Here is a 25,397-nt window from a genome sequence, read left to right as displayed (position 1 = left end):
CTGAGTCTTTTCTCTACCATCTTGGCATCAAACACATGTTTTGTTAATCTTTCTTCTCACATTATTCTTGAATGCTGATGATGTCAAGTTCTTTACTAACATCTTTATTTTTAATATGATTCAGCCATTGATTCAATCTGTTCAGGTTACTAATTTCTCTCAGAACTCTCATGTCTGATAGGTATAGAAACAGTGACATTTTTATTCTTTATACTAATGCCAGGAATATCCAGAATCTCTAATCTTTGATCAAATGCTGTATTTCTATCCAAACTCTCAGATCCATAACATAAAACTAGTTTGAACACTATTGCCAGTTTGGTGGTTTTGCTGATTTCTCACTTATTCCATATAAATTTATTCATTCAGCTGCCCACCATACCATTACTATGCGAGCTTTGCTTATTCTGTTATTTGTTTCCAAATTTAATTTACCATCTTTACAAAAAAACAGTACCTAAATAGGTGAAATGTTTTACTTGATCTAAAGGTAGGCATTCTCCATTGAGAATACAACTGAAGTTTTCTATTTTGTTGCCTATTTTTCATAATTTTGATCTTTTTATTGCTGATTTGTTATTGTTATTATTAGTAGTAGAGAAGAAGAAGAAGAAGATGGGGAGAGTGAAGATAGTGTGTATGTGTGTTGTTCAGGTATGATTTTGCAGAACTGTTGAGAAGAGTATTAATAACGAATAGTATAATAGTCAGAATGTTTCAAAAGAGAGGCTTGGAATATTGTGGATGCTTGGAGGGCATTTGAGAACAAAAAAGGAAGTATATGCAAGAGACAGCTTGCATTTGAATGAGGAAGGATATAGGCATCTGGAGAGAATGCTGTTCTCTGACGAGTCAGTGTATCAATGCAGGGAAACTAGAATTATCAGGGTGGATAGTAACAGAGGTGGCTTCTTGTGGGAATAAGTGCTTGAGAGAAGGGAGAATACATGGGATAATGATGATTCCATTGGAGTCTGAAAGGGTATAGAAGCAGTGACATTTTATTCTTTATATTAATGCTAGGAGTATCCGGAATAAAGGAGATGAATTGGTAGTGCTGATAGTATCAGCATTGCCAAAGATTATTGAGATCTCTGAGACATGGTTGACCGAAAAGGAATAGAAGTAGAAGGGTACCACATTTTTCGGCAGGATAGGAAGGGAAAACACGGTGGTGGAGTACTGCTTATGATAAGTGATGACTTATGTCCTCTCAGAGGGGAGGATTTGGGAGGCAGTGCCATTAATGGTTTTGAAAGCATATAGTGTGAGGTAGTAGTGGGCAGGACAGAATATTTAGTGGGGTGTTGCTACATGCCAGGGAGCATAGAGGGTGATAAGAGCAGGTGATCTTTAAGCAGTTGGGCTTGCCAAGTGCAAAAAGAATGATTACTATGGCAAATTTCAACAAATTTCCCATAGTAATCATAGAATGATTACTATGGGAAATTTCAACAGTATAAATTGGGAAGAGGAAACTGCATCTAGTAATAAGGGAATAGAATTTCTAGAATTCTTGAGGGACAAATGTATTAGGCAACATGTAGTAGAAGGAACACGAGGTTCAGAAGTTTTGGATTTGGTCATAGTATCTGATGAGCTGATTATAACTGAGATGGCATCTTTGTTCCCAGTTGGAGAGAGTGACCATGTTGTTTTGACTTGGAAGATGAATTGACAAGCAAAAGTATCGAAGAGATAGGAATGTATGTGGAATTATAAGACAGGTGATTGTAATAGTCTTAGATATGAACTTGGAACAGTTCCATGGAGGGAGGAATTGGAAGTGCAAGAAAGCATTGGTGTTTGGGAACTTGTGAAGGAATATTTATTAGCAGCAATGGCAAGCTCTATACCATGAGTGAAGAAGAAAACACAATTTGGTGTAAAGTGGATGACAAACAATATCAAACAGCAACAACAGTTAAAAAAAGAGATTTTGGAATAGATGAGATGCATGAAGAATATAAGACTCAGGTCAGGAGAGTGACTATTATGGTAAGGAAGGCGAAACTGGAATATAAGAAGAGATTGGCCCTGAGATCCAATGAAAATCCTAAGGAACTTTTTAGCTATGTGGCCAGTAGGAGAAGAAATGATTGTGGAAGAATGACATTGTTGGATAAAAATGGGAATAGAGTGATTCATGCAAAAGGACATAGTGGAGCTGTTCAGTGAACACTTTAATGGGGTATTTTATCCGTGAGAAGTAGACTTTAATACTAGATGGATAGGGCAGATTCAAGAAACAGAAATGTAATAGGAAACTGTGTTTCAAATACTGAGTACTCTGGATGTCAATAAAGCAGTGGGACTGAATGGAATTTTGCAAAAGGTTTTGACACAATGTGCTAAAGAACTGACAGCTCCCTTGGCCTTGGTTTTCAATGAAAGTCTGGCCAAGGGTAAGGTACCGAAGGAGTGGAAGGACTTAAAGGACTGGAAGTGTAAAACTATAGACCAGTTTGCGTTTTATCGGTAGTTTTTAAGATCTTGGAGAGAGAGAGAATACTGAGGGATCATATAGCGCATTGGACAGATGAGGGGGTGCTCTTGTTTTAGTAATATGATTGCTTTTTATAATAAAGTGACAAGAGTGGTTGATGAGGGAAGGTGTATTCTTCATTTTTTTGGATTTTACAAGGGAATTTGACAGGCTACCACATGATAAGCTGATATTTAAGTTACAACATGTAAGTTTCTATCATGTGAGTGAATTGGATTCAGGATTGGCTATCAGAAAGGTATTAGAGTTGTGTATGGGGGGGGGCGAATAATATCAATGAGGCAGAAGGTTACAAGTGGGGTCCCACAGGGCTCAATACTGGGACCTGTATTTTTTAACCTTTACATCAATGACATTGTCAATGGATTACAGGGGGGGGGGGGATGTTTGCAGATTATGTGAAGCTGGAAAAGGTTATTAGTAATAGTGCAGATGTGGTAGCCCTGCAAGAGGATTTGAATAAACTGGACAGAAAATGAATGGGGATATACGTTTAATGCAGCTAAATGTAAAGTCTTGAAGTTTGGGATATATCCATGGGAGGCTGCATATTGTGTTGGATGAACTGTACCAGAGGAAGTAGGTGAGGCAAGGAATCTGGGAGTAATGATTGCTAGGAACTGAAATTGAGGGAACATATTGCAAAGGTGGTGAAAGTAACCCAGAGGACTGCTGCAATACTGAAAAGGATGCTGACCTGAAGACAAAAGAGAATTGTCGTTTCATTGTATCAAACCCTGATCAGACCACACTTGGGCTATTGTTTGCAAATTTGGTCCCCATTATTTGAAAGGGATAAATTAACTTTGAAAAGGGTGCAGAGGCAGATAACCAAGATTTTATTTGCTTACAGTTGGATAAAAGATGAAAACAAGACTATAATTTCTTGGCATATTTAATTTATAGTATAACTAACTGAAAAAACTTTCCACATCTATCTCTAATCTAGAGTATTTTAGTAATAAGGTGTGACACCATTTATATATAGAGATATGACTTCATCTAAGCATATTTGCATTGCATAATGGGATACTAAGGAAGTTAATGTGAAGTGATTTCATGCACAAACTTAGTTTGCTTATACTTGAACGAAGGATGAAACTGGGAATATCATTTCTTGACATCTTTAATTTCAAAATGGTATCGGGACTGTACATTGCTAGTTATGAAGACAGGCTGAAGGAATGTGGACTGCAGAGTTTGGAAGATAGAAGGAGAGGTGATATGATTGAGACTTTTAAACTGTTGAGAGGTAGTTACAGGATTGACACTGGGGAAATCTTTCATTTAATGGAACAGGGGGGAAGAAGTGAGGACAGTGGGCTATCCATGGAATTTATGGAAGGAAACTGTGAGCAAGAGGGTGAGGAGTGGTTTCTTTATATGGAGGGTGGTTGAAACATGGAGTAAATTGCCTGATAGAGTGGTGAGAGCACAAATAGTGAATGAATTCAAGGAGTGGTATGATAGACTTGATGTTTTCTAAGATGGGGCCTCCCACAATGAGTCTTTTGATTCCATGCAGGCCTGAATAATAGTAATAGTAGTAAGAGAGAGATCTCCAGGAGTGAGGAGGTAGGCCAGATACTAACCACACCTGCTGCCATACCTGTTCTCGAATTTGTTTACATTACTTGTACACACAACAGTCAATGACAATCCATTCAAAACTTTGCATCATCACCAAGAGAGAATAATCTAGCTCTAACCCCCTTCTTGATAGCATTCATTGTAAGCTTCTGTGGAAAGTCTCTCATCCTTTTCTCACCCTCCATATAATTAAAAAATTCCATCTATGGGTATCCTGTATAACCTTTTCAGTAGTTAGTAAGTCTCAATCATATCACCCCCTCTTTCTCCTGTTTGTAGTGTCTACATTCTACACATTCTCAATCTGTCTCTTCATAATCAGTATTCCACAATCCTGATATCATATTTAACACTTTCCTTTGCAATCTCCACTGTATCAGAATCGCAATGGAGACCAGACCTGAGCGCAATACACGTTCAGACAAAAAACACTAGTTGTGGTGGATGTCATTGATTTAGATCAGGGCTGTCCAACCTTAGGTAATTCAAGGGCCACATTAAAAAAAAAGATTTATCCGAGGGCTGCATCACAATGCGTATCTAGTAATTTGGTGAGCAGCAGCGACACAACCTGAAAAGCTAAAGAAATGAACAACACTAATGGCCCACTCACGTTCCCCGTGAGCAACCGGAGCATGCGCTTCGGAACAAAACAGTGTAACAACGCTTCTTTGACACACCTAATATTTGATAAACACAGGGATATATAGTGATATAAAAACATCAAATATAATTACCAACATCGAGATTATATATTAGTGATAGAATTAAAATATCTAATACGCATTCAATTCAGATTGGTATTTTATTTTTTCATTCATGAAAATCAAAACCCACAGGCGGGCCACACAAAATCGCACCACGGGCCTTATGTGACATGCTGGCAGTGTTTTGGACAGCCTGATTTAGATGATTGGTAGTAGAGGTTCAGTGTAGTGGTGGAGAAAGAGAATTGTACTGTGGGTGTCCTCCTGCGATGAGTCTTCAGGCTCTTTGGAGGTGTCACGAAATAAAATAATAATAATCATCATCATCATCATCATCATCATCAAATTCCTGCCATGTACCCTCAAGGGGTGTACAGGATATGACAGTACTACATGAAAAAATTACATCATTACTAACTTCCTATCTACAATTTTCCTCCAAATCAGTCTGTTACTTGTCAAGACTCCAACATTATCAGATCTTATATTTCTATCGTCTAAGGCACTTTGTACCGTATCAATCCACCTATATCTTGGTCTTCCTCTGGGTCGTTTTCCTGCCAACCTGGCAGAGAACACTTGTTTTGCTAATCTTTCCTCTCCCATTCTATTCAAGTGACCATACCATCTGAGATTAGTTCTGCTAACGCATTCCTGGATGCTGACAATGTCAAGTTCTTTCCTAATATCCTCATTTTTAATATGATATTGCCATTGATGCCATCTGTTCATGCCTCTAATCTTTCTCAGGACTCTCATATCTGCGGTCTCTAGTCTTTGGTCAAGTGTTTTACTTCTGACCCAGCTCTCAGATCCAAAAGTTAAAATTGGTTTGAACACTGTCTTGTATACAGTTAATTTAGTGTTTCGACTAATTTCTTTCTTATTCCATATGAATTTATTCAATTGACTTCCCACCATACCAGCTTTGCTGATTCTGTTGTCTATTTCTATATTTAATTTACCATCTTCAGTAAAAATTGTGCCTAAGTAGCTGAAATGTTTTACTTGTTCCACAGGTTCTCCATTCACAACACAGTTGACATTTTCAATGATTCTGCCTATTTTCATTGTCTTTGTCTTTTTATTGCTGACCTTCATACCATATCTATTACAACAGCTATTCAATTTAGTCAGAGAATCTTGCAGACTTGTAGCGGATTTATTTAGAAGTATAACATCATCCGCATAAAGCAAAGAGCTGACATTAACATCTCCAATTTTGATATCAGGTTTAATACCACATTCCTTCATAATGTGATCCATATAGATAATGAATAACAGAGGGGATAATGTACATCCTTGTCTCACACCAGATTTAACATTAAACCATCTTCCTGTACTTCCTTCAATTCTTACTGCTGACTCACAACTCAAATAAAGTCTAAGTATTGCTTGATATAATGCCCCATTGACACCATATAACTGCAGCGTATTGAATAGCTTCTCTCTTGGCACCTTGTCATATGCCTTTTCCAAATCGACAAAACTTAAATACAGATCTTTGTTATATTCCCATGCTTTCTCGACTATTTGTCGTAAAGTGAAGATCTGATCCTGACAGCCTCTATTTGGCCTGAATCCAGCTTGTTCTTCACCAAGCTTTTCTTCCACAATTCTTCTCAACCGTTTCTCAAGTATACTTGCATAGATCTTGCCAGGAACACTCAATAGGGAAATACCTCTGTAATTCTCACATTCAATTTTATTTCCCTTTTTATATATGGGTACTATGAGAGCTCTACTCCAATCATCGGGAATTAGTCCCTCTGTCCAGGCGTTCTGAACTATGCAGTGCAGCCACTGTAAGACTCTTATACCACCATACTTCAGCATTTCTGGTCGAATATCATCTACTCCTGCTGACTTTCCACATTTCAAGCCTTTGGTGGCTTTTTCTACTTCAAGTATGGATATGTATTCCTGACTGCATGCCTGGTCAGTGTTTTTTATCACTGTGCTGTCATCACTGCTTGTTTCATTTAGCAGTTTTTCAAAGTAATTACTCCATACTTCAAGGATATCTTTTTCTCCTGTTTTCATTTCACCTTTATCATCTCTAATTCCTTTTACAGCACTCTTTCCTCCATTCCTAAGCTTCTTCAACAACCTCCAGAATATTTTGCCACCTTCTTGTTATTTATTTTCTATATTCTTGCCAAAGTCCTCCCATGACTTTTGTTTAGCTAGTTTTACACACTGTTTAGCTTTCTTACATTTGTCTCTGTATTCTGTAAGAGTAAAAGCTGACTTATTTGCCAGGAACTTTTGATATGCTTTCTTCTTTTCCTTCACTGCCTCGTTAACTTCCTGTGTCCACCAGGGAGTTCTGATTTTTTTATCCTTGCACACAACCTCACCACATGCCTCTCTGGCAGAATCAATCAATGTTTCCTTCAGAGTTTGCCACTGAATCTCCAAGGTTTGATTCCTGTTCTCAAACTCTTTCATTTTCTTTTCAATAATATTTCTGTATTTTAGTCTACAGTTCACATCTGAGAGCTGCTCAACTTTTATTCGCTTTAAAACTTTCTTACATGTTATTCTTTTCAATATGAAATTCAATTTTATCCTGCTCAAGACTAAATAGTGATCACTTCCAATTTCAAATCCTCTGTACACTCTGGTGTCCTGCACCAGGGAGAAAACATTACTATCAACAATAACATAGTCAATGAGACTTTTCTTATTCCTAGCCTCTTCTCTCCATGTGAATTTGTGCACATTTTTATGTTGGAACATGGTGTTAGTAATAACCAGTCCATGTCCTGAGCAGAAATCTAACAGATATTTGCCATTATTATTAGCTTTGCTCTTTTCTCCAAATTTTCCCAAAATAGTTTTGTATGTCTCACAATCATTTCCTACTCTACTATTTAGATCCCCAACAAGGAACAACTTTTCCTTTTTCATTGTGTCAGTTGCTTTTTCTAAAGCCTCAAAAAATTCCTCCACTTCTACCTTAGTAGAACCTTCTGTGGGACCATAGGCACAAATAAGTCTCATTGTCCAGTTCCCCATTCTCATATTTGCCCACATTACTCTACTTGAGACTGACTGCCATTCAAGAAGATTAGCCTCGTATTTTGTGTTGAATACTATGGCTACTCCTTCTTTTCCTTGATTGGCATTGCCTGAATATAACATTTTGTATTTATTGCTCAGAAAGATCTCACCAGTTTTGGTCTTTTTTGTTTCAGTCACCCCTATTATGTCGATCTGGTACTTATCTAATTCCTCAGCTAGCTCCATTTCTTTGCCATTCAGGCTTCTTACGTTGATAGTACCGATCTTTAACTCTGGTGATGTTGAGTTGGGGTTTGTTTTCAGATTTGTTCCAGTAGCTGACTTTTCGCTGTTCGCCCTGGTTCCCTGGCGAAAACAACGGGGGCCTTGTTTAACCGGGCGACGCCCCAGCCGGCATGAAATTTTGTCATGTTGTACCATTATTTTTTTATTTTGGTTTAACCAATAAGAATACAATTTGGTCGGCTAAATCCCAAATTGCCAGCCCATCCTCGTTCGTTCAGTATCAAAGTAGATACCCAACAGGGTGCACCACGAGAAGGTGAGGATTGGACATTAGGTCAGAAGCCCTGGTCGGTTCTCCGCATTCCTTTAAAGGCTATGTGGAGGTCTCCTCTCAGTTATACAGCTTTGACCCTTAAGCACCCCAAAATAAAATAATAATAGTCCAAATGATGGACAGGAAAGAGCAGTGCACAACTGCTCAGATTAGCACAAGACCGCAGTTTGTTCGCCAAGATGGTCGCTGACCTTCGATAGAAGATAGCACAATAAGAAGAAGAAGTCCAAATGAAGTCTTATCAAGGCCTGGTATGATGACCTGGTTGGCTGAGTTGTTAGTATACGAACAGATCACAGGTTCAAATCTTGATGTGGGCATGGATGTTTGTGATTGTCTTTAGGTGGGAAATGAATTTCAACCCCAAGTGTGAGACCACTGCCTCACTTATTGTAGGCCTGAAGTGACTTGAAAAAGTTCCATATTTGGTCTCTAGATGAGGATTTCCTCTGTAAAAATAAAGTTTAAAAAAATAATTACAAAAATATATATAAAATTGATAAAAATTAAAAAAAAAATCCTTAGCTCACCCATGGCACAAAATTATAGGTTTACTAATAACCTTTTATGGATAAGAACCACACATAAAAAAAAAAAAAAAAAGACTTACCTTTTCATGTGAAGGTTCAGCATTGCAATTATCCTCTGAGTTATATTTGCAACCTTTGATATATGGCCCTTGAACCCAGTCTACTCCAAGATCCCTAACTTCATCAGTTTCTTCTGACATAATCCCACCAATATAATGGATGTTTGTGATATAATTGGACATCTAATCACACCAAAGTGCATGACTTTACATTTATTAACACTGAACTGAAGCCATTTTCACTCTATGAACTGAAGCTCATAATTTCAGCCTATTCAAATCATTCTGTAAACACTGCACATCAACCATATTCCTAATTACCCTACCCACCTTTGCATCATCAGCAAATAGATGTCTCCTGTCAAATCCTTCCCAATGTCATTAACATATAGATTGAATAATGATGGATGGACCAAGGACTGAACCACTGGTTACCCTAAATCTTTCAGATTCACATCCCTCATATACCACTTTTTTTTTATATCTATCAGTTGGCCATCCTCTCATCATGAGTGTTTTCTAATCCAATCTGCATATTCTCCCTTTATGCAGCAGTCTTCCATGTTGCATTTTGTAAAAATCCTTAGCAAAATTCAAAAGTACCATGGTGTATTCATTTCTCTTGTCTAACTCAACAGTAGCATTATTCTAGAATGTGAGCAAGTTGTTCAAACGTGACTTTCCCTTAGTAAACCCATGCTGTTCATTGCAAAGGATATGTTCTCTTTTAACCCATTTCTGTATTTGAGTCCTAACAAACTTTTCAAAAATCTTCACCATCATTCCTCAGATACTGATAGGTCAGTAGTTGCATACATCAGTCTCTGCACCACCATTGTGCAATGAGATTACCATTCATTCTTTCTCCTCTTGGATTCTTCACTATTCTCAGACAAATTATATAGCCTGGTAAAAGGAATACTAGTTCATCTGAAGACTCTTTTAGCATCAGTGTTAAAAGTTGACAAGACATAATTCTTCTTTTACTAGGATGAGATTAAACTTTATCAATGGGCCAGGAACACCATATACCTGTGTGCTGTTGATGACGTATCTCATCCCCACCTTCAGTCTGTCATTCAGACTGAAGGTGGGATCATTCAGGATCTTGTAATCCATGTTTGACAGACTGATGTGTCTCCAATTTTTGATGTGAGCTGGATCTCTGTTGGGGGATGAAGATGGTATGGCATCCCACAAAATCTCATGGCACGTTTCTGGTGTCAAGGAAGATGTGAAAGAGTGCTATGAGAATGGGTAAGATGAAATCCCAGGCCTCACGATAAAGTTCTGTCCCTAGTCTGTCTGGTCCAGGCACTTTCTTGGTTTGACATTGCTTGAAGGTTGAATGTGTGCAGAGAAAGAGAAAATGTTCCAACAGGAGTAATCCTGGGGGGGGGATCTTGGTACCCCCCCAGAAAGCTTTCAGGATGTCAAGTGTTGCGGTGTTTATACACTCACCATTAGTGATGGTTGTGATGATTTGCTCCTGTCAGATTGCCTATCTTCTGAGCACAAATGGAGCCTAATCTTGAGGTTCTTTTTCTCCACCTGTTTCTGTTCCATGTCGATGTCATGATGGATGATGTTTTTAAAGGGAAAGCCTTGCCATTGGCTGGCCATGAACCAGCTTCTTTCCTTGTAAAGCTCATGGAGTCGAGATCTTCAAAGAAAGGCACATTCTTGGGCCCATTAATTCATGTTTTCTTTGATGGTGATTTTTGGTTGTGCCCACCTTTCCCAGTCTCAGCCAGCATTGCTCCAGGTAGAGCACAGTTCGTGAAGCTTGTCCAAGAATGGAGACAGGAAGTTTGGTGGTAATTTCCAGGGGCCTGGACAAACTTCAACTATTTCTAAATGCTGGTAGGTGAGTACAACCATTTTGTGGTCTGAGATGGTAGTACTAATGTTGATGTGCTTTACAGTCTCGACTCTGGAGACAGGGGATGGTGATAGATAAAAACGGTCAAGCCTTGTGCCAATTTCTTTGCCTCTCCACATATAATCTTGACAGTAGGGGTTGTGAGCTCTCCAGACATCTGTAAGCTGGGCATTCCTTAAGTGAATTTCTAGATGCCTGTAGCCAGCAGTATATGTGGGTTTCCTCCTACTTTATCCCAGGCTAGGTCCACTACACAATTAAAGTCCCCCATCAGGATGATATGATGGGCACCACAGATGTAGACATCAAGCAACTGGAAGAATCTTGATTTTACTGTTGCTTCTATCGGGGTGTAGATGTTGATGGACCTGGTGGTTCAGCCCCAGTACTTCCAGTTGATGGTGAGAATTCTCTTCTGCATCCCTCTAGATGTTGCAGAAGGCTCCGAGGAGGAGGTGGGGGGGGGGATAGCATAAGTATCTGACTCCAGCACCATTTCTTTTTAAACAGCGCTGGAGTCAGACAAAGCTCCAAAACATGACAGAATACTTTTGGTGTTTTGGGGCTCGGTTCCTGCATATCCCTGTAGTGGAAGAATTGTGTTTCTTGCAGGAACTAGAGCCGAAAAAATGGAGCCCTCTGATGTTAAGGGATACATTACAGAAGAGGGTGGTAGCATTATGATGTTCTTGGATGTTACACCTGACCTAGGTCTTTAATTCTCAGTTTTTTGACATAATTAATTAAAAAATCTATCTAAACAGGTGGGGGGAGACAGAATACCCAGCACTCTGCAAACTGGCTTCCAGCTTTAAACACGAGCTGTAGAGGATCTCGACTTTTTGATTTTAAAACAAATGATTTTATTATCTGATGTTTTGTAGTCATAACAGTTAAACTGGGAGCAAGTATATTTTCTTATCTTGGAGTTGACACTTTCATGTCTTTGAGGAGAGGTTTCTACTTCCATTTCAGATTCCTCTCCTCAAAGACATGAAAGGGGAGACACTAGCTACTATAGGGAGGGGGCCTTTTTTTTTTTTTTTTTTTTTTTTTTTTTTTGATGGAATGCTGGCTTTGTTGTCTTCATCTGTTACAACAGCTGTTTGTTCCTCTTCTGTAGCTGATAGTAAGGTAATAGTGGCTAGAGAGGAAGCTGTTGTCTCGATGGATGTTTTTGGTAAAGAGAGCTTTTTAATTTTGCCTAAGACTGTTTGTGCAAAATTTTTCTCCCCATTAATTTTTTTAGAAAGTTCCGGAAATTCATTAGCACCTCTGACAGGCTGCAGGTTAAGTGGTACAATGCCGTACCATGCCAGGTCTTCCTCGGAGATGCTCTTTTTGATATTACTCACTTTATCTCATTTACTAAATGTTTGTGTAAGTACATCGTCTCCAGAATCCAGATATTCCATGGGGAAGCGCTCAATTTTTAGTTGTCTTACTTGGGAGCCTACTGTTGGTGTTATATGCTTCCCCTGGATGGGGAAACCCTCTAGAAGATCTCTCAAAACTACAGTTAAAAATCTAATTCCACCATTGGGGTGAAGGAGTAGATGTTTTCTGCTCCTATCAGCTCCTTAAGAGTCTTTGTGAAGACTCTGGGCTCCTCACATCCCAGTATCTCTCTTCCTAGGGTCCTAGTCCTTGGTGGGATGGGGATCATCCTAGTCGTGATTTCTGTATCTCTGCATCTGAAAAGGAAAAAAAAAAAAGAAAGAAAGAAATTAAGAGGCGTGCAGCCTTGTTAAATTCTGTAGCACATCACATGCTATCAGCAATGTTAGTGGTTAAAGAGTATATAAATTAGAAAAATGAACACAGTATTTTTAAGCAAATATAACACTAAAGACAAAACAAAGTGCTATAGCAAGAATTGGCAGCAAGTGAAACTTTCCCTTCGTTCCCAACAATCCTTTGTGACCACTACATGACGACTCCTTGTCTTAGAAAGCGACAGCGTTTACACAAAAAAGTCATTCTTTGTTTGCATGCTCATTTCCCAAGATTAACAGCACAGAGTCATGTTATACACATATTATGGTGATATCACAGCTCTAACATCATAAGTTTGAATAACACACAATTTGCATTATGAATACAATTTACATATCTGAAACGTATTTTTCGCTGATACTGATTTTTCTTCACAAGTAAAACTTGTTAAAGTGAGCATGATACATAAAACGTCATATGAGATTTTACAATATCACCATGTCTTTAAAGGAATTGGCCAGTGAGTTGACATCTGCCTTGACATACTTGTTTAATATGAGTCTTATACTGAACCAAGTTCCAAAGGAAGCAAGGAAGGCAAGATTGTAGCACTTCATAAAGCAGATGACAAGCATCAAATTATAGACCAATTTGTGTCAGGTGTTGCATTTAAAATGTTGGCAAGATTAGTGAGGACCAAGATGGCCACCCTGGTTGGCCGAGTGGTTATCATATCCGCTCTCCAGCCAAAAGACTGTGGGTTTGAATCCCGCCGTGGGCATGGATGTTTGTAATTGTCTGTTAAAATACTAGTGGTGATGGTTGGCAGTTGATCGCATTGGTTTAGATGATGACAGTAGTTGCAGTTGGTTGTAGTTGGTGAAGATAAAGAGTTGGAGTAAGTGCACTCCCTCGATGAGTCTTTGGCCTCTCTGGAGGTGTGAGGTAATAATAATAATAAAAGAACTAAAATTGTTGTTAACATTGGCATTCTATTTTATCGTACAGCATGGGTTTTTAAAATACAATCATGTTTCAGGAATCTGCTTATATATTACAATAAGGAGGCAGTGCATTGGACAAGGCAGATGCATGCACAGTGGTATACTTAGATTTTGCATTGATTTTAACAGATTGCATAAGTTTTGATAAATTGCCACATGATATTTTGATAGTTAAACAAGAATTGATAGTATTGGATATTAGATTGGTGCAATGAATTGGAGATTGGCTGTCTGTTAGCAAGTTGTAGATGGGGTAGCAATATCCCAAAACAGGAAAGTCCCTAGTGGTGTTCCTCAAGGGTCTGTTGTAGGGCCATTGCTGTTTAGCCTCTATATTAATGATATTGTGGAATGGGGATATTCAGTTGTTTGTAGATAATGCAAATTTGAGAAGCACTATGAGGATTACAGCTGATGTTATGGAAGGACTTGAATAGACTGAGTGAATGGACATGAGAGTGGGGGTTGCAGTCAAATGTTGCTAAGTGTAAGATTTTAAAATTAGAAAAAGATGTGATGCAGAATATGCAACTGTTTGGGACATATTGGAGAAGGTGGATGAAATAAGAGATCTGGGAATGATGGTGGATAGGGACCTAAAGTTTAGCAGACACATTGCTAAAATTGTAAGATTATGGTTCCTTTATATAAGGTCTTAGTTAGTCTATATATGAAGTAATATGCACATATTTGGTCTAATGGTATTCAAAAGGATGAAGATATGTATGGAAGCATCAACAGGCAATTGCCTAAGATCTCTGAAATTTTCAGTGTGAAGAATGGTTGAGAAAATGCAATGATAGGGGCCATTGGGGGGGGGGGGGATATGATAGAGGCATATACATTGGTAAAGGATTTTTCAGATTAAAGTGGAAGAGATTTATCATGGAACGAGGGTGATAGGGGGAAAACAAGTAGTCATTCCTGGAAGCTGTATTAGGAGGATGTGAGCAGATTGTTTTTCATGGAGAGTAGAGAATGACTGAAATTGATTGCCTGAGCATGTGGTGTCTGCAGAGAATATGAGTGTATTTAAGGCACAAAAAATGAGATGTGTGCATATCCCAGGGATTCTCCTGCAATTTGACTCCATGAGGTCTGATGATATAAAACCTGTGTTTATTTATTTATTGAATTGTGCTGTTTTGTTTTCATTCCATTAAACCTGATATTGAACCCCCTTTTTTCTTGAGTTCTTCTGCTATAATTAGCAAAATCCTTCATTCTTGTTTTCTCTGTCCTCTATAAAAATACTGTACCTCTGACATTCTATCCCTATTGTTGGATTGGTACTTTGTGATGTTAATATTACTTAATTCTGAATGTGTCTTATCTCTACTTTCTTTGTGGGTAGGGACTGTAAGATTTTCCCTGCGTAACAAACCCTAACAAATTTATATTTATACTGCGCCAGTTAGAGTTATTATATCTCAGAAATATTCGGGCCCTCTCCCAAAGTGTTGCAGGGCCCCTGCAACACTTTCATATTGTAATATCTTTCTTTCCCCTTTGTCACGATTCGTATTTTAGTGAATGGCAAATGTCAGTCTCAAACACAAATTCAATACCAGGATTCCAAATGATAAAACATAAAGTTTTATTTTACACTAATAGAATACATTAAACATGAAATAATCATTCATCAGTTATGTTAATTAGATCAAACCACTTTTAAATAATATTACACAAAAATCTCATAAATTGACACATTTATCATCCCCTAAGAAAAGCATGCACTTAGGTAATACAATTTTATCTAGACAAGAATCTCTGGGGAAACAGCTAAGGTAACATTGACACACTAGATTTAGCAAGAATCACTTTACATGGCTCTTCGGACTACCAGTCCAATGTCCAATGTTTTAAATTTACTCCAACAAATAAATTAGTTTCAGTTTTCTTTTCTGCAACACTGCTTAATGTGTTTTTCTTTCACCGCTCTCACCTAACTTTAGAAAGGACAAAATTGCCTTACCATTTCTTGCCACTCACAGTTTCACTGAATTGCCACGTGTGCGTCACGTGTGCATCCTGGTTAGATCCTTGTTCACACTGCAGATTTTGCCTTCCCATCTCATGGATTTACGTGCACTGAAATTTTGCCGTTGTTGGAAACATCAGAGGTGCTTGTCTGGGATTTCTGGATCCTTCAAGGGGGAAACATCGCGGTTTGGGTTTCACTTACACTCAAGCTTTCCCCCTTCTGGTCGGAGATCATCCTCACATCCTGCCTCCTTTCTTTTCACCCACTTACTCACTCCCTGTCTCTCACTCTCGGTCCCCACTTTTTTTCTTGTGTCTTGTTTCGATCATCCACTAACTTTTCCTTTCAAGGAGCTTACATTCACAGTCGCATCAAATTCCTTCATTGCGAACCCATGAGAGAGCTCCTCTCAGAGAATTAGCTAAACCATACTTACAAGGTTCCAATATGGGCCTATCAAGGTCACCTTAAGGCTCTTAGTCATTACGTTTTTCTTTGTTTCTGTTTCAATTTATATATATTATTTTCCCTCATTAAATTACACACACAAAATAATTCACAATAAGCATTTCACAATATTTCCCCTGCAATGGGCATTCACCCATTGCAGGGGAAATATATAGAATGCCCATTGCAGTGGAAAAATACACTTAATAAATAGATATGCACTCAATATACAATTATATGATAAACTTTACTTTACCCCCCCCCTTTCCTTATTTCTTTCCAATACAATTTTGACCAGCAGTACAGGTATTTTTTCTGGTTCAAGGCTCCGTTCATTGTTAGATCACAGATGAGCGTCTGTCTAGTAAAGGCAGGCTGCATTCATGATCTAACAAAGGCTCCCCCTTTATCTTAAAATTTTTTTTTCATTAAAAAAATTTTGTTTTTGGAGTTGTTACCCCCATTTTTTTCTCCCCTCCCCTCCTCCCCTTCCCTCCCCCTTCTTAGCAACCTCTCCTTTCTCTGAGAAATGTTCTCCTGTCTTGCCTGGGTCTCAGCATGTACCTCGACACGGGGTTTTGTGATACCCCCCCCCCCTCTCCTTCTGACCTCGTAGGCGTGCTTCGATCCCCTCCCCCATGGGTTCCATATTCGTGGGTCATCTCTGGGGTCTCTCTCTGTGTCTCATGAGGCAGGGGAAATATTCATCTGGAAGATGCTCTTCTTCTCCCAGCGATTGCAGATTGTCATGGGGCGAGTTCTCTCTGTTCTTGTATTCGTTCCTACATCTCTGTCTCCTCTTTGTCCCCCCAGACATTTTCCAATGAGTCACCGAAACAGACTAACCTCTCAGATCTTTTTTTTGTAGAGCCTCAGGCAGTCAGAATGGACAGTGATGACTTTTCCTTGACAGTTGGTTTCCTTAATTTTAAACGTCACAAGTGTTACTTTCTCTATTATCTCAAAAGGCCCGGCTGCACCCCTACCAAATTTCCCCCCTTTTCCTTTTCCTTTGAAGCTCTGCTCCATCGGAACTATGTTTCCCTCCCTCAGGTCCTTGGTTTTTCCTTAGCCTGTTTGCATATTGTCTGGCATGCTGGGAAACCCTGTCACTAGATTCAGCCACCAAGTCATAGGCTAGCTTGTTGTCTCTAATAAGGTTGTTGAGGTATTCATCAATGTCGGAAAAACCGGTCTCTACCTTGGAACCTCTGAAATCATTTGGAAACAGGGGTTCGAAGCTATAGAGTATTACTGCGAGGGCCTCCCTGGTGGCTGCGTGTAGCGCTCTCCTACAGGCGAAGAGGGTGTGAGGAAGATGAGTATCCCACTCTGAGATCTGCCCTTCTGCCAGTTTTGCTAGTGTGAGCTTCAGAGTGCGGTTCATCCTCTCGCACATCCCATTCGCCTGAGGGTGATGAAAAGTTTCTTTATCCCCAATGATTTGCATAACTATAGGATTACCTCGGCAGTGAAGTTCATGCCTCGATCTGACAACAGGGGTTTCTGGTGTTCCATACCTTGAAAATATCATTTTCAAGAGCTTACTAGCCACTGTCTTGGTCGTCTGGTCCTTCATGGCCGCAGCCTCGGGGAACCTAGAGAACATATCTATTATGACTAGAATGTACTTGTTTCCCCTTGAGGTGGTGGGGAGCAGTCCCACAATGTCCATGGCCACAGGCTGAAAGGGACGCGAAGGGAGAGGGAACGGTTGGATAGGAACTTTACCTGTGATGGGAGACTTCCTTTGACATAAATGACATGAGGACATATGCCTCCACATCATGTCTCATTCCCTTCCAAAGGTACCTATCCATCACCCTCTTCCATGTCCTGTGAAATCCCTGGTGTCCTGCCAGATCAGTAGCATGGAAGGTGTACAACACCCAAGGAACGATAGCTTCTGGAACAATAATCTTCTCCCTCCACCTCCCTGTGATCCTTGCTTGGACAGCAGAAGGCCATCACTGTCCATGTATAAGTCATCATAAGGCTCTATTCCGTGCAATGTGGTTCCTTCATTTGATATTCTTTTGTAAATCTCCCCCACATTTGGTCGGTCCTCTGGGCCTCAATAATGTCCTTCTTCTCCCAGGGCTGGGGTCGGGTGATGCCCCCTTCACGGTCCCTTGAACGACTGAGATTTGTTCGGTAGTTCCTTCGTTGCGGCTGGGTTTCTCCTCAGCTTGGGATGACAGTGACCGGGACAGGTAATCCGCGACAACGTTAGATTTTCCCGGTATATAACTAACTTTCATGTTGAACTCCTGCAGCTCCAAAGACCAGCGCACAATCTTTTGGTTCTTATCCTTCATAGATGATATGAAGGATAAGGGCTTGTGATCTGATCTGAGGATGATGTTTTGTCCCAGCAGTATGCGACGGAGCTTTCTGAGGCTATACACAATTGCCATTGCCTCCCTTTCTATCACGGAGTAATTCCTCTCCGAAAGAGATAATCTCCTGCTGATGAATGCAATTGGTTTGAAAGATTCCCCTTCCACTTGCTCTAGCACTGCAACGATGGTGTCCTTGGATGCGTCAGCAGCAAGGTAGAAGGTTTCCCCTAGTCTAGGATAGGTAAGAACGGGAGCTGTGGTTATTGCCTGGTTCAATGCTTGAAACGCTTCTTGCTGTTCCTCCTTCCAATCAAACTTTGTTCCTTTCTTGGTTAAGTTTACTACTATGGGTTTCATTATCTCAGAGCATTAGGGGGTAAACTTGCGGTAAAAATTCACCATACCCAGATATTGTCTAACCTGCCTGATTGTGGAAGGGGATTTCACGTTTAGTATGGCGTTCACATTGCTCTGGTAAGGTCTTATTCCCAGCCCCCCCTTTGGCCTTATTTAGTCTATGTAATACCTTTAGCAGGGTGGCAGTGTCTTCCTTTATGTTGGTGGAGTATATCAGTAGGCCGTCCTGGAAGCACAAGATGCCTCTGCCTAACAAACCATCCAGCATGTTATTCATGAGGCACTGGAAACTCATGACTGAGTTCCTGGTCCCCCCTGTAGAAGTCGGCACAGTTGGTATTTCTGCCACCGTGTGGTAAATGCGAAATACTGCCTGTCCTCATTCCTTAGGGGAATCTGGAAATAGCCAGAGTTTAGGTCAAGCTTCGAGAAAATTCTCCCTCCTTCCTGTCCGATCAACAGCTCCTCAATTGTATACGGGGAAATCAATAGGCTTGGTGACCTTGTTCACCTCCCTTAGATCCAAGACGAATCTCAGATCACCACTCGCCTTTTCAACCAGTATGAACAGGCTGTTCCAAAGGGATTCTGATATTTCAATTATTCCTGCTCTCTCGTAATCCTCCATGAGTTTCTCTAGTTTCTCCATATGTTTTAGTGGTTTTGGGTATTGTCTTACGTGTATGGGCGACTCCGAGGTCATTTGTACCGTGTGTTCCACCACGTTTGTGCAGATAAGGATGAATACCTCAGGGTGCTGTCTGCATACCAAGTCGAAGAACGTCCTTATTTCTTGTCTGGTGTGATCAGAGTTATGCTTGTTTATGGTGCTATTTACCAGTCTTTCCTTCCATATGTCTTGGTACCCTTTTGGCTCATCTGCAGAAATCAGCTTGGCTTCAATGGTCTCACTCCCTTGGATGTCATTGTAAGGGCTGGGATTGGGGTGTAAGTCTTCCCGCAGAGCGATATTGACTGGTTTTCAAAGTCGCATACAAATCGGTTTGTTTTCAGGAAATCTTGCCCTAAAACAACTTGGTTGTTTGTGTCACCAGGAAGCTCAGGGAGGACTATCAACTCGTGCGTAAGGTTGACGAGGAAACAGGGTATTGATATTTGCACTCTCACTGTTGTAGAGGATAGCAGCTCTATTCTGGCTATTCCCATTATTTTGTGGGGTTGTTGGAGTGGGACTAGCATGTTATCACGTGACATGTCGAGCTTCTTGAAAAGTGCATTAGGGATGACCGATATGTGGGCCTCAGTGTCTAGCAGGAATTCACACGGCATCTCCTCTATGAGTCCCTTAACGAGGGTAAGGTTCTCGTTAGAGTCTGCCCCTGTTATGTTAGTGTTTTGCATCCTGTAATGTATGCCCTCATTGTCTTTGGGAGAGGCGATGTGGTCCTTAAGAAAATTTTCTTTTGTCTCCTCCCTTTTTTCTTCTGTTAGTATCATTTCTCTGCATTCAGAGGCTTCAGTCACATGTGCTATTAATTTTTCTCTCTCTCTCTCTCTCTCTCTGGCCGCTATGTAGCATTCATCCAGGCTGTTTATGCACTTCCTTGTAGCTCAGAGGAGAGGCCTACCCAAAACTGTTGCGGAGTCAGCCATTCAATGTGTTCCTCATCGTGTGTTGATGTTTTTATGTCGCAAGCAAGGGTTGACAGCCTGTTAAGATAATTTGTCGCCCTCTCCCCTTTCTTTTGTAAACAGCTGTAGAAATTTTTTAATGTTTGGCTGATTTGGCTCCTTTTTTGCAATTCAGAGGTCAATGTCCTGTTGAAGTCCTCATTCTTCAGAGTTTGTCTCAAGGTGGGGTGGGAGCGGAACGTGTTTTTTGCTTTCCCTACAAGCCCACTACGTATCAAGGACAGGAGTTGAGGTTCACTCCATTTGGTAGCCTTTCTTAGCTCCTCTACATACCAAAAGAAGGATCCCACATCATCATTCCCTTCCCCTGAAAATTTTGGACATATCTGTTTGGAGATAGTGTTTTGGAAGAAGTCGGGGTTACTCAGCTCTGAACTCGATTGTGTCGCCATACCTGTACTCTTGGTTTTATTTTATCTTGTTTTTTTTTTTTTTTTCCACCGCCTGGTCTTTGTGTTTGAGGTCAAGACCTACTCACTGTGATAGATCAAAATTATTACTTTTCTAAAGTCCTAGTCACATCCTACCGGCTGCGCTACTGTTAGATTGGTACTTTGTGACATTAATATTACTTAATTCTGAACATGTCTTATCTCTACTTTCCTTGTGATCAGGGACTGTAAGATTTTCCCTGCGTAACAAACCCTAACAAATTTATATTTATACTGTGCCAGTTAGAGTTATTATATCTCAGAAATATTCGGGCCGTCTACCAAAGTGTTGCAGTCGTGGCCCCTTCTCTTTCTTATTGTAATATCTTTCTTTCACCTTTGTCACGGTTCATAGTTTAGTGAATGGCAAATGTCAGTCTCAAACACAAATTCAATACCAGGATTCCAAATGATAAAACATAAAGTTTTATTTTACACTAATAGAATACATTAAACATGAAATAATCATTCATCAGTTATCTTAATTAGATCAAACCACTTTTAAATAATATTACATGAAAATCTCATTAATGACACATTTATCATCCCCTAAGAAAAGCATACACTTAGGTAATTAATACAATTTTATCTAGACAAGAATTTCTGGGGAAACAGCTAAGGTAACATTGACACACTAGATTTAGCAAGAATCACTTTACATGGCTCTTCGGACTACCAGTTCAATGTCCTTGAAGTGACTCCAACAAATAAATTAGTTTGTTTTCTTTTCTGCAACACTGCTTAATGTGTTTTTCTTTCAGCGCTCTCACCTAACTTTAGAAAGGATAAAATTGCCTTACCATTTCTTGCTGCTCACATTTTCACTGAATCACCACATGTGAGTCACGTGTGCATCCTGATTAGATCCTTGTTCACACTGCAGATTTTGCCTTCCCATCTCATGGATTTACGTGCACTGAAATTTTGCTGTCGTTGGGAACATCTGAGGTGCTTGTCTGGGATTTCTGGATCCTTCAAGGGGGAAACATCACGGTTCGGGTTTCACTTAGACCCGAGCTTTCCCCTTCTGATCAAAGACCATCCTCACATCCTGCCTCCTTTCTTTTCACCCACTTGCTCACTTCCTGTCTCTCACTCTCAGTCCCCACTTTTTTTCTTGTGTCTTGTTTCGATCATCCACTCCCTTTTTCTTCCAAAGAGCTTACATTCACGGTCACATCAGAATCCTCCATTGTGAACCCATGAGAGAGAGCTCCTCTCAGAGAATTAGCTAAACCATGCTTACAAGGTTCCAATATGGACCTTAAGGCTCTTAGTCGTTACGTTTTTCTTTGTTTCTATTTTAATTTACACATATTATTTTCCCTCATTAAAATACACATATAAAATATTTCACAATAAACATTTCACAATATTTCCTTTGCAATGGATGAATGGATATGCACTCAATATACAATTATATGATAAACTTTACTTTACTCCCCCCTTTCCTTATTTCTTTCCAATACAATTTTGACCAGCAGTACAGGTATTTTTTCTGGTTCAAGGCTCTGTTCATTGTTAGATCACGGATGAGCGTCTGTCTAGTAAAGGCAGGCCTCATTCACGATCTAACACTATGATATCATTCCTCACTCATTAAGTTCTGACTAATGTCTATAACATTTGGCCAAATTAAACTAACCAATGCCACAGACTTCTCTTCTTTATTCCAAATGCTTCTCGCATTAGTGTATATAAACTGCAAACTCCTTATCTTTATCTCACCACCTTACACTTTTTTTTATTATTATTATTATTATTATTATTATTATTTATGCCTCCAAGCAGTCAAAAGACTCATTTCAGGAGGTGGAAAACAAAGTCTATCAAGACTCATCGTAGGAGGGCCCCGCCTAGGGAACATGGGGGGGGGGGGGGTTGAAAATGTGGAGATAGAGAAAGATGTGAGAGAATTGCGAGTGAGGCAAAAGGTATGTGAATTTTAAAACTCTGGTTTTAAGGGTGGGCTGAGAATTCTTGTGTTGATTATTCCCCTAAACTTAAGACCTGGGGACACTACACTCAGTATCACATGATCACTCTCCTACTTTCTCAACTCTTAAATGGTTGTGTCCACACTCACCTGTACTCCCTCCCAAACACTCAAGTTTCCCTAACTTTGCAAACTCTCACTGAAAAATTCTATCGTTAAGTTTCGCGTGATAGACACGTAACTCTACATCCATTAAAGTACAAACTATCTATATTTTGTCCATCAAATATCAAAATAATAATCTATTTCACTTTCTTTCTTTCTCTCCATCCTTAATCTCTATACCAGGGAAACATGATTTTATCACACTTTCCTTAAGCTCTCCTGTTATCATGAAGTCCCCATGCAAAATTCTCTCCTTAACCTCACTTTTCATGATCTGCTCTTTCTCTTCCCCTGCATCTGTCCCCTTTCTAACTGTTCTCCAACATTCCATTTCATGTTATCTCGTGTGATGGTCTCTCTCTCATTACCATCTGTCAATTCTCTTCATTTTCTGACATTTCATTCTCCCTGTCACTCGCACCACTACATCCCCACTGACTTTCACCACTGTACTTACAGCTGGCACTGACAACTACCTTTGGCAATCTATTCCAGTAATTTGCCAACTCTCCAAGCAGAAAAATCTACTCCACACCCTTTTACTAACCACACTCCTTCACAACTTCCAGCGTAACCCCTAGTTCCTTCTCTCTCTCTCATGTCAGTCTTATAGAATCCCACACACACTTAATCTGTCCTCACAGGGAGCATTCTGCCACAGACCTCTAACCAGCTCAATCACTCATTTTTGGATCTTCTCCATTGCTTCCTCTTCTCCAAGAAACCCAGGTGACCAAATTTCTGCACAGTAGTCAAGATGCATCTGTATCTTAGCCTTACAAACCTGCCTATCTCTAGTTATCAATGTGTTCTTCAGCATCAAAGTAATCCTTTGAGCTACTGTGCCAACTTTTGCAATATGCCTTCTGAACTTCAACTCTCTATCCACCATCAGTCCCAGATCCCTAGCCTTGTCAAGTTCCTGCAATCTGGTACCATTGACGCAATATACTGTATGTAATCTTTTTCATCCCAAAGTGCATAAGCTAACATCTTTCAACATTAAATCGACATTTGACAAATGATTACAGAAGGAAAGTGAAGGGTAGATTTTATACATAGAGTGGCAAGTTAGTGGAATGCATTGCTGGAATGGAATGTGTTGTGTGCTGGGAATGCGAATGTGTTTAAGGTTCAACATGGCAGATATGTTACTCGCTGAATGAGACGTTTCATGTAATGATTCCATAGTGGTTTCTTATAATAATAATTTCAGTAATATTTTAACCATTCCCATTGATTTTTGTTATTTTTATATTCTGTTCTTTTTGTAGATAATGTGTAGCCATACAATGCCTTTTTTTTTTGTTAATATTGTATAATTTTTATAACAGAATCAACTGTCTGGAGTTCAAGATGATAAATTACCTCAGTCAAAAAAGGAAGCATTTTTGAAGCCCAGTCACATTAAGAAATCTAAACACAGTAAAATCTGTTGTATACAATAACTGTTTTTACATCTTCTTAGTCAATCATCTGTATGGAACATCATCAAATATTTGTGTTTAAAATCAAATCAAACCAAAGCATATGCAGATACGTAAAGAAGTGTATTTTTTTCTTTTTTATGGTATCTAAAACCAAACCAAAGCATATGTACATAGACACTAAACAAATGTATTTTTTTTTTCTTTTTGTGGCTTTGAAGTATATCATAAAGTTTAATAAACTTGGATGTAAAATGAATGAAGATAAGAGAAGAAATGTGTGTTTTCCTTCATTGTTACATGGTATTTAGCATTGATTACAGAAGAAAGTGTAGAAACTAAACTGCTACTGTGGTGGAGTAATAATTTTAAATTAAACTAAACTGGATTTGCTTGAATCAGCTATTTTCACATTAAGGTTGAGCATTTATTCCGGATTATACATCTAGAATATCTATCTATATTTATACAAAGGAACACAAGCTAATTCTTCACACAGTTCACTGCAACATTAGTCATTTGGCCAACTGTTGACCTAACCTCTGCTAAAGAACAGTTATGAAAAATTTTTCTGCTTGGTTACAATATATATTATACTTGACATTATATTCTTGTTTTAATCCTGTTTTGCATAAGTGAAGTAACTTCATGACTAGTCTACCTGTATATAGAAGCTGTTGACAGTCAAAAGCTCATCAATTACCTTAGCATCTCACACTGCAAGAACGTTATGAGAATGGTCACTACCCATGCTTATGCCTGGGTACAAAATTAAAACAAGAATATAATATCTTGTGAAGTATAATATATATTGTAGCCCACTGAAAAACTTTCCACAATTGACTCTCATCCAGAGTATTTAATAATAATGTTATACACCTTTTTTCATACTTATATGTGGAGGATATATGACTTCTGCTTTTATTTAGCCTTGGTATTAGTGAGATCTGATTAGTGTTGTTGTGAACGGACGTATTCCTTTAGACTCTGTCTAGTTGAATTTTATATAAGGTTTTTCGGGAAGCTCGCATTGCACTGGAACTAACACAGTTCGAGACTTACTATCTCCCCCTCT

At 39.3% G+C, this 25,397-nt stretch overlaps 1 protein-coding gene across 2 annotated transcripts in view; it reads left to right on the top strand.

Annotated features, from left to right (window-relative positions):
• Nucleotides 1-24,549, top strand: part of LOC150099031 (serine/threonine-protein kinase Nek8-like) — a 1,046,903-nt gene extending 1,022,354 nt beyond the window's left edge. For both annotated transcript variants that reach the window (XM_090405252.1, XM_090405251.1), the window contains one exon: nt 24,230-24,549. In XM_090405252.1, the coding sequence (XP_090261378.1) occupies nt 24,230-24,343 (114 nt within the window). In that variant the 3' untranslated portion in view covers nt 24,344-24,549. The remainder of the gene's footprint in view (nt 1-24,229) is intronic.
• The last annotated feature ends 848 nt before the right edge of the window (nt 24,550-25,397 follow it).

Source organism: Typopeltis vanoorti, chromosome 15 (genome assembly GCF_054136105.1).
Source record: "Typopeltis vanoorti isolate ZY-2024b chromosome 15, IOZ_Tvanoo_1.0, whole genome shotgun sequence".
Lineage (NCBI taxonomy): Eukaryota > Metazoa > Arthropoda > Arachnida > Uropygi > Thelyphonidae > Typopeltis > Typopeltis vanoorti.
This window is presented reverse-complemented; position numbering and strand designations above follow the sequence as displayed.